This window comes from Pollachius pollachius (assembly GCF_949987615.1).
Source record: "Pollachius pollachius genome assembly, chromosome: 2".
NCBI classification, from domain to species: domain Eukaryota; kingdom Metazoa; phylum Chordata; class Actinopteri; order Gadiformes; family Gadidae; genus Pollachius; species Pollachius pollachius.
Genome location: NC_136935.1, coordinates 44,762,480 through 44,782,556, shown reverse-complemented (window position 1 = coordinate 44,782,556; position 20,077 = coordinate 44,762,480). Strand labels below are relative to the sequence as shown.

The window sequence follows — 20,077 nt, the reverse complement described above, 5'->3', positions numbered from 1 at the left end:
CATCCAGAGCCAGGCTGTTTCTGGTTTTGGTTTTATTCAGCCCCACCACGGAAAAAACCCTCTCTGCATCGGCGTTGGAGTGGGGTAAAACAAGGACCAGCTTGGCAATTGTTGATAGCCTCATGAAAAGAGGTAATCCTGTCACCTATGAAGAAGGAACCAAGAACACAATGTAAAAATATGTAATATTACTTTGTAAGAGGAGTAAAGGATAATTAATTTAGTCTATAACCAAATGCATGCACCTAGTTTTATGCATACATACCAAATGATTCTAATTTGAATTTTCTACTGTTATTGGTGTACAAGAATCATTCTTACCCTTTGTTTACGGGTTGCCATCTCAGCCCAGAAGTTCTCTGTCTCGTGTCCAGAGTCCTGGAGGGGTGGTAATATCATAGTCTGGTATTCCAGGAGCTCTTCACTAAGTTTATCATGTTCCTCTGGTCCATGGTAGGGGAGCAGGTGAGGGAACCTTATTTTAAAGCAGAGTTACAAGTATTTTATTTTTGATATATGCTGTATTTATGATATATGTCATCAACCCAAAGAATTGTTTTTTTAAAAGCCAGTTAGGGATGGATCATGTGCTTAGAGGCATTCTTGTTATAGAATTCATGGCATTAAGTCTCAGATAACAAGCAGAGATTGCTGAAAGAAATCCTAACCTCTCTACAAAGTACAGGACATCTTCCATGCCACATTCCAACCTTTGCCGGACATCTATGAATTTTGCATGCTTGAGCAGTGGCTCTTGCAGAGGCAGCTTCTTCATAGCATACTCCACAGCATTGATTAGAAAACTGAGGGCAGCTTCATGGAACTTCTCAACCTGATGAGGTGTGATGTCTCCATCATCAAGCAATCTGTGGAGCTTGGCCCTAGTGGTAAAGCCAATGTTCAGCTTTCTTCCTGTCACAGATACAACAAATCAAGGTTGACAGATATGCTGTGTCATGCTTATCATAAAAATAATAATAATTATAATTATAATAGTAGAATATTAAACACTGACCTGCCAAATGGTTGTCCTTTTCTTTGAAACAAATCTCATGTGGCTGTTCGTGGCCTATCAGCGCTCTAGGTACCATGAATTTACTGCACATCTTGCGAATGAAGTTCAACATCTACACATCAACACAGACATTTACAGGTGTAAAACAGTAAAACATGTTGCAGCAGAAAAAGCAACAACAGCAAAAGTATATCCTCTGCTTCTGTACCTCATCATGTAGTAAGAATATTGATGAACATTCTCTCTGCAGTAGAAGGTTGAAAGATGTGAATGTTGGTATGGTGGCCTGGAAAAAGAGCAGGTACACCTCTGTCATGGGGTCAGTGAATGCCTCCCGAAGTCTCCTGAACCTCGCCTGACTTTCATCTTAAATGGAAAAAACAAAATTGGCAATATGTACAGCTAACAAACTTGTGGTATTAGTAGTAGATGCATAAGGGAAATGACATGAGGGACCATACTGGCAGATTTGAAGTAGCTGGCCAAAGGGTCATACAGCCTCAGAATCCGGGTCACGCAGCGCTCAAGGCTTAACAAACGAACAGAGATATGCTGCAGGATCTCCATATACTCTGCCTCGTGAAGCTCACAAAATTCTGTTACAGGCATTTAATTATAAAACATATGTATTCAAAAGTTCTGTATTTCAATATTTTAATTGGGACTGTCAAAAGTGCATACCTGTTAAGTAGCCCTTTCGGTTGGTGCTATCCTTAAACCAGTAGCACACATCCACTATCAGGTCCTCCAGATCAAATTTAGAAACCTGCAATACATAATCAGACCAGAAACATTAAGGTTAATGCATGTAATCAGTACACAGATATTAGTTACATGTGAAGTAAAATTAGGCCTATACTTACTTCCAAAAACCCTGCACCAGCTTTTTTAGCGGTATTATGGACAATATGACATGGGCAGCCATGAACATAAATGCTGGGGTGTTCCTTCAGGATTCTGGAGGTTCTGTGAACCTGTGTTCACTGCAGCATTATCCACAGAAAGACCAACACACTTCTGCCAGGGAATAGCCTTTTCTTCCAAGGTGGTCTTGATCTTGCTGAAGATCACTTCTGCTGTCCCACACCTTGCTCCGCTAGTAGTACACATCCCCAGGAAGCGGTGTTCAACCTTATCTTTCATAAAGATCCTGACTGTCAGGGGGTTCATCTTCTCTACTCCTGCAATGACAGCATAGTTAAGCAAAACATCCCATCCTCTTATGTACATGTATGCACAAAAACGAAATAATGCCAGATTATTGTTAAGGTGAAAAACATCATAGTTTGGGAACTACCTGTGTCATTGGATCCATCTGGGACTAGAGTGTATGGCTGTTCCCTCATTTGATCGACCAACTTCCTCATAAAATGTGGTGCCAGCGCCTCGTTTACTATGCTGGACATTTTTGTCCTGGCACACCGGTATTCCTGGGCTGTTCTTGAGTCTTTGAAACACTCCTTTAGAAGAGGCCCCAGGTGGTCTGCAACAGCTAGTGGAACATTGTGCTGCACTAGTGTTGCTGTTATTTTGACCTCAGCCCTCCTTGTCTGCAAGATTTTTTTTATTAGTACTCCCCAAAGAACACAGTTGAGTTGAAATAGACATTATATTAGACAAAACTATAAATTGTGATAGAACAGTAGTAGTACACAAAACTCTTGAACCTTGACAGACCATGACAGTGATACATAGCATACCTTAGCCTCTTGGTCTGCCATACCCACAACAGAGGAACAGGGCACTGAAAATCTGTCTAAAGTTGCCTGAGATTGAAGTGCCTGCTGCTTGTCCTGGTGGCTCTTGCTCTTGATGTGTCGCACAACATCAGTCACCCCTTGGTGGCAACATGAGTTCTCGACACGACACGCAGAGCACCAGTAATGTGTGCTGAGGGTCCCTCTTGTTATGAATGGCCATGTTGTGGTCCACTCACTTTTAAAGATGGACCTGTATTTTGCAGCTCCACACATGGCTCTACTCCTCGACCCCTGCTCAGGCCACCGCTGTTCTTCATTCTCTGTCTGTGGCTGTTCTATCTGTTCCTGTGCTGTCTCTTGTTCTGTCTGTTCCTGTACTGTCTCTTGTTCTGTTGGTCGCTGTTCTGTCTGTTGTTCTGTCTGTTCCTGTTCGGTCTCTTGTTTTGTTGGTTCCTGTTCTGTTTGTTGCTGTTCTGTAGCCCTTTTCTTGTGTGTCTGGTTTTTCGATAGATAAAATAAAATATTTCTCTTTGTTCCTGCTGATGGCCCTGGCTTTTTTTTATTGGGCATCCTTGAAACCTTTAGGTTTAATAAAAGTCATGTTGGTTTATAATTCTGCGCTAGTATATCAGTTACAATATGCTTTTTTTCTGGTGTACAATTTATGTTGTGCTGCATTTAGACCTCAAACTAATAGTTTACAAATATCTCTCTTGTTTACACATTAAAACGAATAGGTTACTTTAAGAGCATAAACACTTATAATTATTAAAAAATACATACCTGAAAAGGGGGGAATATAATCCAGTGACGGGCTTCTTTGGATAAAAAGTCAAGCATCTGATAGTAGACAGTAGTCCGACCGGTTCTGGCAGCGCGAAGCGCGAAACAACACAACTAAGTCTAACTAATCGACTAATCACCCTGTGCGGTGGTGTTTATGAATGAATCAAGGCTCAAAAAGGTAGATAACAGATAACCGAACCGATTTTTTTTTCTTTTTTTGTTGCCCGGAGTCAGACGTGTGTCAGACGAAATTCAGCGTGAGAAATCGGGGGTGTGGCGTGAGAGCGTGTGAAGTGATTCAAATGAGTGTGTCTCACGGCCAATGCGTGAGAGTTGGCAGCTTTGCAGTTAAAACATGAATATTGGAGGAACTCAAGACATTTTAATGAGGTTTATAGATGTGGCCAGTTCAGTTTACTGATTCACTAAGTAACACTAGTCCAAAATGTATTTTGAAAAAAGTTGTCATCCTCTGTTAAAAGGTAAACTGGTTTCTTTCCACCCAATGAGACGCAGTGTGATCAGAGCTGATTAGAAGCACCTGATCCCGTCTCACGGTCTCGATTGGACAGTTTGAACTTTACTCGTTGGTTAACTAGTCTATCGCGGAGAAAAATATAGTTAGTGAATATTGTTATACAGTTGTTAATTAGTGAATATTAATAGTAGTAAGTACTAAGGAGTAAGTATTGAAGGATGCAGAAGGGTTTGAAGAAGTACTTTGTGAACATGGATGAGTATCTGGCCAGCCTCGGCTTGTACCGCAAGATGCTGGCGCGAGACGCATCCTGTCTGTTCCGCGCGGTCTCCGAGCAGGTAATGCTAATTAACTTCGCTAACGCTTTAACACAATTTACATTTCATTATAATACATTAAATCTACTCGAGTTCTTGTCATTAAAAGTTTTTCAATTGAAATTCATTTTTTACCGTGTACCGTGTTACGCCTCGATATGAATACTGTCCCGTTATTGGGGTTTTTTCACAGTTCATAGGTCTAAATATTTGTTTAGACGTTTAGCAGGGCACTGACTACTGGCCAGCCGCCCTCTAGATATCCTAATTACAATCATGACTTCACACGCCCTAATTCGTGTCCAGTCTTCTACTGGTTCTACAGGGAGTTGCCCAATACAACCACAGTCTGCAACTGGTTCTACTTGGAGCTGCTGAGTACAGCTGTAATCTTCTCCTGGTTCTACTGGGAGCTACCCACTACACCCAGTCTGCTACTGTTTCTACTTGGAGCTTCCTAGTAAAACAATAGTCTGCTACTGTTACTAATGGGAGCTGCCCATTACAACCTCAGTCTACTACTTGTTCTGGGAGATGCCCATTACAACAACAGTCTGCTACTGGTTCTACTGGAGGCTGCCCAGTAAAATCCTAGTCTGCTACTGGTTCTACTGGGAGCCACCCAATACAGCTGTGGTGTGTGCTGTTGTATCGAGCCAACAAGTGTGCTGTTGTCTTGGCGAAGGGTTATTGTTATAGCGTTATAGTGAAGTGTTTTGGGTTTAAGCTGAGAGCGTTGTTTTGGTTGTTGACATATTTAAGTGTTCTGTGTCATAGCTGTACTGCTCCCAGCACCACCACCAGAAGATCCGTCGAGAGTGTGCCAACTTCATGAGAGCCAACCGATGCAAATTTGAGCCGGTGAGACAGGAACCTTCCTTCATTAGCCTTCTGGTGGAATCAACCTTCTGGTTAATTCAACTTTATGGCTTATTAATCCTTCCTTTATTCAACCTTCCTTAACTAAACATTCTGGTTATTTAACACTTCTGGTAAATTAATCTCTCCCTCTTTCTCTCAGTTTGTCCAAGGTTCATTTGAGAAATACTTAGAACGCTTGGAAGACCCAAAGGTATACTTTTATCATGACATATAATATCTAAGATGTTATACAGCATGTATTTGGTGGAGGTGTGTTTATTGTAAACCCTGTGGTAGTGATGTTTTGTTAATTAGTAACCCTCGTTTTGGTGATGTTTTATTGTAAACGTAATGTTTGTGGTGGTGCTGTTATTTGTAAACCTAATATTGGTGGTAGTAATGTGCTGTTTGTTGTAACCCTTAGTGGTACTGATATCTAGTTTATTGTATTTAATGTGAATGGTGGTGATGTGTTTATTGCAGGGGTTTTCAAAGTATGAGAGAGTGAGCCCCCCCTCAGAACAAATTTCAGCTGAGCCCCCTCCCCCCAAAAAAATGTTCTAAATCCCTGTGTTTTGAAAGATCTTTTAATTATTTTACACATTTTAAACATCTCTCATATCTTAAACATGTCTGATCATAATTTACACATTTTAAATATCTCTGATCATATTTTTGAGGCATTTTAAAGATATTTTTTAAACATTTTAAACATATTTTTGAAACATTGTAATCATCTTTGTGGGTTTTTAAACACATTTCTTAACACATTTTAACATCTTTATCTAAGCATGTTTTTGCTTAACTTTTTTAAAATACATTTGAACAGCTTAATCTGTAAACTGCCAGTTTAGCCTCCGTTTTTGCTCACCTCTACTTTAGTGGGAGCATTGAGTTTGCGTCTTTAGCTGTGTTCGAAATCGTTCCCTATCACGGATATAGTGCACTATATAGGGTGCTCGCCAATTTGTAGCGGTGTTCGAAATCTCAGTGGTAAATTTCATTCACTATATAGTGGACTTAAAATACCCCAAATTTGACGTACATACGATGTTCCCTACATGTTACTCCCGTATACCACAATGCAATGCAGTCGTGTTTTTCCGGAGATAAAGAAGCTGAATAACCGCGAAAAAGTATACATTTAATGATGGGATCCTTCGGCTTTCGTTTAGAAATGTCAACAATTTATTTGGGATTTAAAATAGAAAATGTTACATTCAAAATTAATTTTAAAAAAACTTGATCAAGGAAATGTAACATTGTAGTGACTACATTATGGGTTCGTGTTCCCCTCTTACTGTGAGTGATCGAGTGGGAGGGAACTGGCTATGAGATACGGGGGTCTAGGTCTAGGTTTTGGCTGTTGCACGAGTTGTTCTAGCCATGCACTGAGAGTGATGGTTCTGCTGTCGTTTCGGATTAAAACAGTTATTATTACGTTGCCTACGTCCTCCTTTTCCTCCGGCACTACAACATCAATACAACCTCCAGCTTTCATCGTGAGTGCCCGGTTTGTGTACATGTTGGCGCATCTGGCTGCGTCACACAAATACCCGGTGCATTTACTGACGCAAATGACGTTTAAAAATGTTCAGCGTGGTGTCCGAATTCTCGTTTGTTCGCTCCCTATACAGTGCACTATATCATAAACACTATACAGGGAATAGTGAGTGAATAGGGAACGATTTCGAACACAACTTTTGACTTTGCGTCTTCGCGTTTTTTTTTCTGTTACTTTTTCTGGTTTATTTTTTCTCACGTCGCGCCCCCCCTGAAGAACTCTGGCGCCCCCCAGGGGAGGCGCGCCTCACAGTTTGAAAACCACTGGTTTATTGCATACCTTAGTGGTAGTGATGTGGTGTTTATTGTAACCTTATGTTAGTGGTAGTGATGTGGTGTTTATTGTAACCTTATGTTAGTGGTAGTGATGTGGTGTTTATTGTATACCTCAGTTCGTGGTAGTGATGTGGTGTTTATGGTTAACCTTATGTTAGTGGAGGTGATGTGTTTGTTAACCTTATTTTTTGGTAGTGATGTGGTGTTTATTGGGAACTTCATGTTAGTGGTAGTGATGTGGTGTTTATTGGGTACCTCATGTTAGTGGTAGTGATGTGGTGTTTATTGGGAACCTCATGTTAGAGGTAGTGATGTGGTGTATATTGGGAACCTCATGTTAGTGGTAGTGATGTGGTGTATATTGGGAACCTCATGTTAGTGGTAGTGATGTGGTGTATATTGGGTACCTCATGTTAGTGGTAGTGATGTGGTGTTTATTGGAAACCTCATGTTAGTGGTAGTGATGTGGTGTTTATTGGGAACCTTGTTTGTCCAGGAAACTGCTGGCCAGGTGGAGATCAAGGCTCTGTCTCTGCTGTACAGGTAAGAAATAAGCAGCAGCTAGTTCCCCTACTCAACAATAAACTGTAGTGTTCAACTATTTTCACTATTAAACACTAAACCATAGTGTTTAACTAGTCTCACTACTAAACACCAAACCGTGGTGTTTACTAATTACAACAGTTAAATGATATGGTTATGTGTGTAACATCTGGGTCTGATGCTATTTGGGTCTGATGCCATCTGGGTTAGGGCCCGACCGATATTGATTTTTGAGGGCCGATGCCGATTATTTTCAGAGAAAAACTCTTACGATTAAATCAGCCGATTATTAAAAAAAAATGGAAAAGCATATAAAACTTATTTTTGGATCCCTTAAATATACTTTAAACACTTGTGACGAATATGTGAATTGAATGCAGAACCTTTGAGTGTTTTAGAATACATTTACTGTCAAGAATTTGTGCAAATACAGCCTTATCTTATTGTCAATAAAATAAAATAAAGTGCAGGAAGTTCTTTTTATTGGTAACATAATTCTAACAAAGCAGTTTTTTACTTGCATATTGGAACAAATAAAGAAATCAAATTACTGCCAAATAATGAGTTGTGTGAGGCTTGGGCAAGCAGCATATTAACATTTTGTACAACAATCTTTTGACATAAAGTGCAGGAAGAAGAACTTTTTTGTAACTGTACACAACATATTTGAAAACAATATTTAATAATAACATAAAATAACTTTATAGGAACGAGGTAATGTGTGTTGTGTGGGGCAAATAGCATATGGATATTTTCCAAATAAAATTCTATTCACATGCCCCTGCCAGTCGTAGAGTCCTTAATATTGCCACTTCAGCAGGGGCAGGTTGTAGTGCAGGAAGCACAGCTTTTCAGCATTCTCTCCCTTGAGGGAGCTGCGCTTCTCCTCATAAATGTTGCCAATAGTACTGAACACCTCTCACTTGGCACAGAGGAAGGTGGCCAGCAAAGGTATCTCCTGGCCAGGCCTGACAGTCCCTTGAAGCAGAAACCGTTGCTCTTCCACCACTCCAGTGGGTTCCCCTTTTTCCTGTCTATGAAAGGCTCCCTCATATATCATTCCTGCTCTTCAATGATCTCCTCTGGTTCCTCTTCCTGAGTGGTTGAAGAGAGCATGCTTCCATACAGACTGTCTAGAACACTGTGGGCCTTTCTCTCCTCCATTCTGTCTTTTTGGATCTCCCTCTTCTTCACAGGCAGTTTCTGCTTGTATTGTGTCTGCTTGTGTTTCTGGTGGATTCCTCTCTGCCTCTTCTGTTACCCAGGCTTTGGCTTGAGCTAGTGTCTCTGGTGACAAGGGCCGCTCCTTGTAGCGTGGGTCGAGAAGACATGCGAGCACCACCTCTTTTGCATCTTTCACCTTGGAGAACCTTATCTCCATGCTCTCCATCAATGGTCTTTCTTAAGAGTCTTGATTCCTCTACTGTTTGGTCCCTCTGACTCTAGCAGACACTTCAGCACTGCTACGCAGGGTATAATGCAGGAAGCAGAGGAGTCGGCCATGCTCATTTCAAGTGTTATATCTTCCAGTGGTGTCAGGGTCTCCGCCAGGTTTGCTGCCACGTCCCACTCCTCTGCACTTGGACATACAAAATGGCTGAGGTCACTAGAATAGGCTGTGATTGCTCTCTTTTGCTCAAGCATCCTGGCAATCATATGCAATGTGGAGTTCCACCTGGTTTGCACTGCCTGGATTATGGAATGGTTAGGAACACCAACCTCTTGCTGAATGACAGTCGTTATTTTTTTTATAAATAAATAAATAAAATCAGCCAACATCTGCCAAAAAGTCTGTCACTTTTTGGCAGATGTTGCTTATTCTCAAAAAGGCTATAATCGGCTGATTAAATCGGCAGGCCGATGTGTTTGTGTGTAGGCGCTGCTTCCTGATTTATCGATTTCCAGGGAAAGCAGCGACGGTGATCACAGAAGAGGAGTTTGTTGACAAGGTACGATACGAGAGACATTGAAGGAGACACTGAAGGAAATACTGGCTTCCTGTGTGAGCCTGACTTCCTGCTTGTTCCCTAGGTTATTCTGTGTTGCTCCAACAACGGTCACTATGACATTGTTTATCCTCGACAGTACCCCGCCATCGCTGCCATCTGCCAGTGTGAGTCACTCACTCTGTTTGTTTGTGGGTGTTGTGAGTATCGTGTTTGTGTATAATGTATGTATCGTCTGTGTGTAGCCATGCTGTATGAGCTCCTCTACACGCGTGTGTTTGGGGTGGAGGAAGCTGATCTGTGCCAGGCACTGGAGGCCTTCCGGGTCGGAGGTCGGCGCTATAGAAACAGCCCTTCAGCCTGCAGCGACGGAGACCTGGGCTACGACACGCCAGAGGATCCACCTCACAGGTACTACTGTAGGACTGTCTCCTACTGCAGTACTATGGTGGTACTGTCATGTACTACTGTAGTACTTTAACATACTACTGCAGTACTACTGTATCCTACTGCAGTACTACTGTAGGACTGTCTCCTACTGCAGTACTATGGTGGTACTGTCATGTACTACTGTAGTACTTTAATATACTACTGTAGTACTACTGTAGGACTGTCTCCTACTGCAGTACTATGATGGTACTGTCATGTACTACTGTAGTACTTTAACATACTACTGCAGTACTACTGTAGGACTGTCTCCTACTGCAGTACTATGGTGGTACTGTCATGTACTACTGTAGTACTTTAACATACTACTGCAGTACTACTGTAGGACTGTCTCCTACTGCAGTACTATGGTGGTAATCTCATGTACTACTGTAGTACTTTCACAAACTACTGTATCCTACTACAATCCTACTGCAGAACTACTGTAGGACTGTCTCCTACTGCAGTACTATGGTGGTACTGTCATGTACTACTGTAGTACTTTCACAAACAACTGTAGTGTACTACTGTCTCCTACTGCAGTACTACTGCAGTACTACTGTAGGACTGTCTCCTACTGCAGTACTACTGTAGTACTGTACAGTACAGGGTGTGTTTGATTTGCTCCAGGGAGGACTGGGACCTAGGGGGATCTGGAGGACCTACAGAAGACAAGACCAGAGCACCAGAAGACTGCAAGGTGAGTGCATTTACTCTAGAAGCGAAGGCTGTGTGTATGTCTGAACAAATTATGTCTAGTTACATCTCAAGTGTAAAACAAGACTTAAAGACAGAACACCAGGTAGAGAGCGACCTGGAGGGCCACAAGGGAGATGTGTGAATTATATAACTGGTTTGACCGTAGATAAGGACAGATAGATAAAAAAGGTTGCAACACGCTTACAACTGTCTCAGCCTGTTAATTGATAGAGGTTTGCACCTCATCCATGGCTTGCTCAATCAGGGAGAATGGTGTCATCAATGGTATGAGTATACCTCATACACCTCTGAAGGTGATGTTAACAACAGTTGACTTCATCTATCGTGCAACCACTCGCGGATGTTTATAGACGCGGGAAATGTGTCTTTGCATTGCAATGTTTCAAATGGCAAATTTATCGGAGCTTCCAAACGCTGGTATGAATGCAGCCTATTAGCATTGTGTTGAATAACATGTGAGTGTTCAATAGTATGTGTATCACGTGTTACCATGACAATAATACTCCAATCTTATTGGGCTGTAGGCTACAGAGCCAGCCGGCCCGGGAGGCAGGCTGGCTCTGCCCTATAAAGTTCTCAAGTCTCTGGACACGGAACTCTACAGAAACCTGGAGTTTGATGTCTGGCACGACACCCGCAAAGGTACCACATTGAATAGGGTATTAGATGTATGTTTCCGGTGTATAATGTTGTATAACATTAAGGTATTTGATTTAAGTTTCTAGTGTATAATGTTAACCATACGTTTGGTTGGTCTAGAGATGCAGAAGACGGACTACATGGTGTTTGCAGGGAGACAATACTTCCTGGGGGACAAATGTCAGGTGAGAGGCTCTTCCACCGTATCTTAATATTAACTGGGTGAGTTAATTCAACAAAGTGTGTGTGTGTGTTAGGTCCGTCTGGAGCTCAAGGGGAAATACTACAATGCCTTCATCCAGGAAGTAGGAACTCACTCCTCTGCAGTGACGGTCTTCATCGAGGAGCTGGGAGAGAAGTACAATACCTTATTACTACATGAGAGTCCTATGTAATTTAATATATATAATGTAATATAACAGTTCTGTAAACACAACACACATAATGCGCAGTAATGTTGTATTCGAAAATACCCAACAAGTTTATGTGGCAGCAATGTTGTATTAGAAGTTTGTGTGTGTTCATAGACACCTGGTGCCACTGGCCAACCTGAAGCCAGTCAACCCAGTTCCTGCCTGGAACGTTGTTACCACCCGTAAAGGAGACCTAGGTACTACAGTGCTATACTATAGAGTACTACGCTATAATAATAAAGTACTATGATATAATAATGTAGCATTTCGGTTTATAATACCATATTCTAGTAATAAAGTACTACAATATAATGTACTGTCTGTCTCTATCTCTACCGGTGTCTGATTCCCTGTCTGTCTCTCTCTACTGATCTGACTCTACCTGTCTGTCTTACTACATGTCCGTCTGACTGTGACATATACAACTTGTTTGTCTCTCTACTTTTCTGTCTTTCTCTCTCTCTCTACCTGTCTCTCTCTTCCTGTTTGTCTGACTCTGTCTACCTGTGTCTCTCTCTAGACGGGGAAAGCCGCACGCAGCGACATCATCGTCACCGCTACTTCAGGAAGTCTCGTGGTGGCGGGAAGGGGGCGGAGCTACTGGTGGTGACCTCCTCATACGGGGGGCGGCCCTCCTCCCAGACCGCCCTCCCCCCTCGCTTCCAGCCCTCTGCACCCCCCCGCCCAGGGCTCCACCCCCCTCCATCATCTCCAGGGGGCATGACCTACGACCCCTACGCCCCTCACACAGCCAGACCTCCCCGCTACGGAGCGCCCAGGTCCACACCCTCATGACGCCATCATCACATGATCCTCATGACAGCCAATGGGAACCGTTCACACGCAAGATGCGCCATTCTGATTGTCTCTCTCTCGGTCTGTGTGTCTCCCGTCGCTGTCTGTCTCTGTCCTGCTCTGCCTCTCTGTCTCTCTGTCTGTCTGTCTTGCTTCCTCTCGGTCTATCTTCTGGTCAGAAGCTCCACAAGATTTTTGAACCGTCACCTGATAGGTCCACAGCTGGCCTACTACCACCCAGGAAGGCGCTATTACCATGGTTACGACAACTACGCCTTCCGCTCCCGGTGAGCGTCTCTCCCACATGTTTGAAGTCCATAATAAACAACACAAGCACTGAATGACGTGGTGTGGGTGGGTGTGTGTGCAGGCGTAGCCGGCGTAGTCAGATGATGTCGCCCATCAACAAGGACGGACAGTTTGGGTTCCCTGAAGGGGAGGAGGAGCAAGACGGAACCATCACCTACTACCAGCTGGAGACCGGATCAGAGGACATGTTCCCTCCCCTGCCGGTCTGTCCCTCTCCCCTTGGACTGTTCAGTTCCCTAGCTATGTCTCACTAGCTTTCTCTCCATCTGTGGTTGCTCTATTAAAATGAAAGCAAAGTATTTTCCAAAGTACGCTAAACTATTAGAGGGGCTGTGGGTAAGACTCATCATTGAGTGTAGTTAGCTAGTAATGGCCTTGCCGTGGTTAGCTGTTAGGGAGTGAACTCCATGCTGCCTGTCAAAGCTTGTTCTCAGGCAGAGAGGGACGTCGGTTTGGTATGTTTAAGAGTTGCCTCATTGCTCTAGATAATATGAACTGTCTGCCTGCCTGTCTGTCCGTCTATAGGTGCAGACGGCTCCTCCCCCTATGATGGGCGCTCCCAACCCCCCCACCTCCTCCCCCTACTGGGCCCAGCGGGGGGCCATGCCTGCCCCTCCTCCCACTAAGCATCATGGGACTTCTTCAGAGGATGACCAGGAAGACACCAGCACCGTGGAGGACCAGGGTGAGGCCACCCTAAACCCACCTTTATCCCTAACCACACATCCACCCTACCGCCACCTCCACCCTAACGCCACCGCCACCCTACCGCCACCTCCACCCTAACGCTAACGCCACCCTACCGCCACCTCCACCCTAACGCTAACGCCACCGCCACCTCCACCCTACCGCCACCGGCACCCTAACGCTAACGCCACCGCCACCTCCACCCTACCGCCACCGCCACCCTAACGCCACCGCCACCCTAACGCCACCGCCACCTCCACCCTACCGCCACCTCCACCCTACCGCCACCTCCACCCTACCGCCACCTCCACCCTACCGCCACCTCCACCCTACCGCCACCTCCACCCTAACGCCACCGCCACCCTACCGCCACCTCCACCCTAACGCCACCGCCACCTCCACCCTACCGCCACCTCCACCCTAACGCCACCGCCACCTCCACCCTAATGCCACCGCCACCTCCACCCTAACGCCACCTCCATCCTACCGCCGCCTCCACCCTACCGCCGCCTCCACCCTAACGCTAACGCCACCCTTCCGCCGCCTCCACCCTACCGCCACCTCCACCCTAACGCTAACGCCACCCTACCGCCGCCACCTCCACCCTAACGCTAACGCCACCCTACCGCCGCCACCTCCACCCTACCGCCACCTCCACCCTAACGCTAACGCCACCCTACCGCCGCCACCTCCACCCTACCGCCGCCTCCACCCTACCGCCGCCTCCACCCTACCGCCACCGCTACCCTACCGCCACCACCACCCTAACCACACCTCCACCCTACCGCCACCACCACCCTAACCACACCTCCACCGTCACCCAAAGGCCACTTTCAAGTTAACCCCACCACAGCCCAGTCCCATCACCTGCAGGCAGCCCTGCAGTCTGCCTGCAGGGTCCTGCTTAACGTGGTGTCTCTGTCTGTCCAGCAGAGTATACTGAAGAGTATCTGTATGGAGCTCAAGGCGAGTACTGATCACTGGTCCTAACATGACTTATGTTAAACCGTGTGTTAGCATGCCATTGTTGGAAGGTATAAGCCATGCTAATGTGGGTTTGTTTCTTCAGAGTCTGGTTTCCAGAGTCCAGGGGTCTACACAGGGACAGAGTCTACTGCTAACATGGTAAATATGTTGCATGACACTTTTGGCACATGACCCCAGTCTGCACATCACTCATCAACACCAGTCACCAAACGCTTGACTAACTAAACCGGACACTAGAAACTCAACACCACAAACCTCTACAGTACTTGCAGATGGACAGACGGGTGTAGTGGTTGAGGGACGGGTGTAATGGTGAAGGGACGGGTGTAGTAACCCTAACCCTATAATACAGCCATGTGTTGATCATCTAGCCCTTACCCAATAATACAGCCATGTGTTGGTCATCTAGCCCTAACCCTATAATACAGCCATGTGTTGGTCATCTAGCCCTAACCCTATAATACAGCCATGTGTTGGTCATCTAGCCCTAACCCTATAATGCAGCCATGTGTTGATCATCTAGCCCTTACCCTATAATACAGCCATGTGTTGGTCATCTAGCCCTTACCCTATAATATAGCCATGTGTTGGTCATCTAGCCCTTACCCTATAATGCAGCCATGTGTTGGTCATCTAGCCCTAACCCTATAATACAGCCATGTGTTGGTCATCTAGCCCTTACCCTATAATACAGCCATGTGTAGATCATCTAGCCCTTACCCTATAATACAGCCATGTGTTGGTCATCTAGCCCTTACCCTATAATACAGCCATGTGTTGGTCATCTAGCCCTAACCCTATAATACAGCCATGTGTTGGTCATCTAGCCCTAACCCTATAATGCAGCCATGTGTTGGTCATCTAGCCCTAACCCTATAATACAGCCATGTGTTGGTCATCTAGCCCTAACCCTATAATACAGCCATGTGTTGATCATCTAGCCCTAACCCTATAATACAGCCATGTGTTGATCATCTAGCCCTAACCCTATAATACAGCCATGTGTTGATCATCTAGCCCTTACCCTATAATGCAGCCATGTGTTGGTCATCTAGCCCTAACCCTATAATACAGCCATGTGTTGATCATCTAGCCCTAACCCTATAATACAGCCATGTGTTCTTCAGAGTCTCCAGGAAGGAAACCACGCAGACTCTCCACCTGAAACACTCACCAACTACACCTTCACCCACCAGGTACAATAACTAGACCTTCACCAACCAACTACACTAACTACACCTCACCAACAGGTACACTAACTACACAAATCGACCGGTTCTTTAACCATCCACAGGTGGTTAAATCAGCTGTCATCTCCTCTCCTTCATCATCATCCTCCTCATCCTCCTCTCACACGTCTCCAGCTTCTCACCTGCCCTCCCAGGGACACACACACACAGGTAACACACAAGGACACACAAGCAGGACACGCAGGATCAAACACACACACGGGTGACACGCACACGGGTGACGCACACAAAGGAAACAGGATCACAATTAGCACACACACACACACGGTTGACTGCTACAGGTTTTGTTTGTAGTTGCCATGGCGATCCCAGCTGCATCTCAGTGGTTGGTCAACGAGCTGGGAGAGCCACTGAGCCCGCTGTTGTCTCCGCCCCCGTACTCCTATGACCCCAACGGCAACGACCTACCTCGAGGTCAGTGAACTTGACCTACTGTATTCATGTACTCTTTTGACCTCCTCGGTCATCCTGAGATGAAGCTTTAAAGAAGCCCTGATTACTCTAGCTTCCATGTTGTGCGTGAACGGTAAGTCGTGTCCTCTCTTTGCAGACTGCAGAGTGTTGCAGTACTACTTTAACCTGGGAGTTCAGGTAAGCAGGCAACCATTCCCCCCTATGGAGCATTCTGATTGGTTCATGTGCACTGGCATCACTGTGATATCATGTCCTGCAGTGGTATCATCAGAGCTGCTGGCAGCAGGCCTACACGCCCCCCCCGGACACCACCTACCACTACCAGACCTACCCCCCACACTACCTTAGCCACGTCCACAACCAGGAGCCACGCCCCATGCATGGTAAGGGCCCTCCTTCTGGCGGCTTTGTCATCTATAGTCCAGTTCATCTCTTCTGAACTTAGTCTCTCAGGGTTTCCGAGGGGTTGTTAAAGGTATTAAAAGGGAGTAAATGAAATTAGCCCAAATTAAGGCCATTAAAAAGTAATAAACGTCATCTGACAAGGTATTAAATTTCCAACAAGGCCTATGAGTTTTTCAATTTGTGTAATTTACGTGCAGGCCTATCTCCTAAAATTACTTAAACTTGCGTGGATTTATTTTTATGTTGCAAGTAGGACCTGAGTGATATCAATGATGTCACGTGGTGCGTGCACTGAAACAAACTGGATATACCCGGCTGGCTTGCTGCCAAACCACTTCGCGAGTTCGCTTCTGTTAGTCATTTGAAAGACAATAATGGGGAAATGCAACTTTTCGGACCTCTGGCTGGAGGAATCGATATTTAAAGACTTGTACGGTATAAACGTATAGGGGGATAATTTGTTAATCAACACGGCGGATGTGCGCGCAGAGTGATCGCAAAAAGAACATTTGTTTGACCGGTTTTCATGGTTATCTCTGTGGTTAATTTGCAGTTGCGGTGTTTATTAGCGATGCCAGCTTAATGTTACTTTAAACTGTAATCAGAAAACGCGGTTATATGCTATAGACCCTATAGTATCTGTTGTATAAAGGCTGGGACGAATTTCGAATTATAAATATGTACACTTTATGTTGAAAGTATAGACCGTCGTGATTCCCATTGAAACTAATGGCGCGGTGATTATTCTTCAAAACGAGAGCTGGTAAATGGTGAAAAATGAATTAAACTGTAATCAGACAACGCAGTTATGTTATAGAACCTAGAGTATCTGTGGTATAAAGGCTGAGACGAATTTCGAAATATAAATATGTACAATCCGTAACGTTAGCTCTCTGGCTCATAGCTCAGCTGACTAAAATACCTCCCATTGCCAAGTCGTAGCTAAGGTCCGTCCTATTTATGTGAAATTTTTTATATTTGGATTGTAGAACGCATGAAAATATAAATGAATATTCTTAATTTCTTTTCTTTGGCCAGTGACCATGGTATAAGCGGGATAATGCCCTTCGAGGTGTCAAAAACATGTTTGATCGATCGTAATTAAAGGGGACTACTTTTAGAGGGAGATGACCTCAAACAGAGTATACATTTAATAAGCATGCAATACGAATAAGAAAAAGCATAATTATTAAAGTATTTGAATTGTTTTATAATGTTGGCAAGAAGTAGAATAAATGGGATAATCAGTCTTAATAAAACGGTTTGTGCAACCAACCGCACAAGACATTATTGCGGCTGTTGTCGCTCTCGTCTCTTTCTGCATATGACATGCTCGTAGAGCGGGGAGTGACGTAGACTGATAATCCCTCTATAGAAAGTGCACTGGTGTGAATTTGCGCTACGGTATGTATTTTGACGTTACCGTGAGACTGGTGTGACCGGTAGACAGCCGTGTTTACATGGACACTTCTGATCCGATTAGAAGTGGAAGAACAGCTCAATCAGAATAAAAAATGATCATATATACGGCTCAATCGGAATACAATTCTCTGATCGGAATATAATTCCATGCGGAATAGAAGAGGTGGTGTAGTCTGCTATAATCGACATACATACTTATTCCCATTGGTTTGGGGTGGGTGCGGTACCTTTATAACTTAGAGAGATTGCATCAGCAGCTGCAGTATTTCGCAATTGGTCAGTCGGTACTTCTATGCATACCGAACTTGACCGCTGTCAAGGAAAGTGGATTTTTTTGCCTGATTCACGTCTTTCTTATTACTCCGTAAGTAGTCCGGTAACTTGTCAACCCCAGCGTGTCCGATTTCTAAGCAACGTCTATTTCTCTGCTGTTTTGGCAAGGAGCCGTGTAATAATGTATAGAACGTCGCCGATCATTATCGAAAATAATACCCTTCACGGCGAAGCAAGACACCTCTTGAAGTCGTGCTGGTATTAAAAAATATGGTGAAGGTATTAAAAGGTAGTAAATTCAACTTAAGAATTTCTGTATAAACCCTGTCTCTAGTCTGGTTTATTATTATATTTATATGAGTGTTCTGGTGGTCCCAGCAGGGGTCCAGTCAGCTGGGACGCAGCCGGCTGCTCCCTATCCTGAATCCACGAGGAACACCGGAGACACTCAGGCAGACCCACACAGCGGTCTGTACACTACAACTACCGTATTTTCCGCACTATAAGGCGCACTTAAAAGCCGGTAATTTTCTCAAAACGACAGTGCGCCTTATAATCCGGAGCGCCTTCTATATGGATCAATTGGTTAATTGGTTGATCCATACTGGTTGTAAACGGCGCTCTGTCAAAATGTTTCAGTAGGAAAAACCAATAAAAACAATTTAATAATTATAATAAAATGTTTCACTACGACTACGATAAAGCCACACCGCTTGCAGCATTACGGCTATCGTAGTCAGTGCACACAGCATTTTACTGCGCTTACTTGATCACAGAGCCAGGAAATCGGGCGGAAGACTGGCCACACTACAAGATTCGAGGTAGCGATGCTCTACTTTGTATCATTCACGTTTGCAAGATATTTAAAAAATCTAAGGTTTGGAACTGCGTAATTGTGTTTTACTTTTTTGTCATAAAGGTTCCAGTTTTATATCTGCTAAATGCAGCAACTCGTCCTCACAGTTGCGTTGCGCGTGACGAGCTATACAATTAGCACAGCTACATCTAGTGGATGCATAACGCATCCCCAGTCAAACGTTTGACTGCAGTATCTTCTATGCCATGCGCCTTATAATCCGGTGCGCCCTATTTATAAAATAGGTCATTCATTGAAGGTGCGCTTTATAATCCGGTGCGCGTTATAGTGCGGGAAATACGGTACACACTAAAACTACTACACACAATTACAAACTATGGGCAGAGCTCCAAACTACAGAGCATTGAACTACAACCTGGACACCCTACAGACGTGTAACTGTTGAACTTTCTCTCCAGGCCCCACCCTGTCTCATGATGGCTCCACTCCTCTGAGCTCTGTGACTCCAGCTCCACCCCTCCTCTACCAGGACCATAACCCTCCCCCCCTCCTCCCCCTTCCCTACGAGGCCTCGCCCCCATCCTATGTCTCTGTCCCCCCGACGCCCCACCCCTCCTACCACCAGTATCCAATCAGCTGGGCTCCTGGGCCACGCCTCTACTGCGCTGCCCCTAGTGCCTCCCACCTGGTGGGCTACGTCACCACCCCCCCACACCAGCAATACATACCACACATCTGACGCCCCTCGTGACATCTAACTCACCCAAACTACATGACAACACGACATCAGACTCACCCAACCGACATGACAACAGAACATCTACCTCACCCAAACGTCAAACCCCACGTCATGTAATGCACCCAAACTACATGACACAGACATCTATCTCACCAAAACTACACATGAAAACCCTTTTTTTGGAACAGAAAATTGGGTTGGGGTCGGCTCATTTCGTAGAGAGTACACTTAAGCCATAAGATGAGCACTGTTGATGGCAGTACGCATAGCACTGTCTAATGTTAGCAACACAATAG

The 20,077-nt window shown here is 44.7% G+C and overlaps 1 protein-coding gene across 1 annotated transcript; it reads left to right on the top strand.

Moving 5' to 3' along the window:
• Positions 1 to 4,197: 4,197 nt before the first annotated feature.
• On the top strand, positions 4,198 to 19,781 carry alg13 (ALG13 UDP-N-acetylglucosaminyltransferase subunit; the record flags this gene model as incomplete). The annotated part of the gene is made up of 25 exons (XM_079728742.1): positions 4,198 to 4,317; positions 5,074 to 5,157; positions 5,318 to 5,368; positions 7,493 to 7,539; positions 9,416 to 9,488; positions 9,571 to 9,652; positions 9,731 to 9,896; positions 10,542 to 10,611; positions 11,156 to 11,273; positions 11,391 to 11,455; positions 11,528 to 11,628; positions 11,798 to 11,880; positions 12,204 to 12,462; positions 12,658 to 12,765; positions 12,849 to 12,990; positions 13,313 to 13,472; positions 14,405 to 14,440; positions 14,544 to 14,599; positions 15,589 to 15,657; positions 15,756 to 15,861; positions 16,006 to 16,125; positions 16,262 to 16,302; positions 16,385 to 16,508; positions 18,604 to 18,693; positions 19,501 to 19,781. 25 exons carry the CDS (start codon positions 4,198 to 4,200, stop codon positions 19,779 to 19,781), a joined length of 2,652 nt encoding a protein of 883 aa, XP_079584868.1.
• Between the last annotated feature and the right edge of the window lie 296 nt (positions 19,782 to 20,077).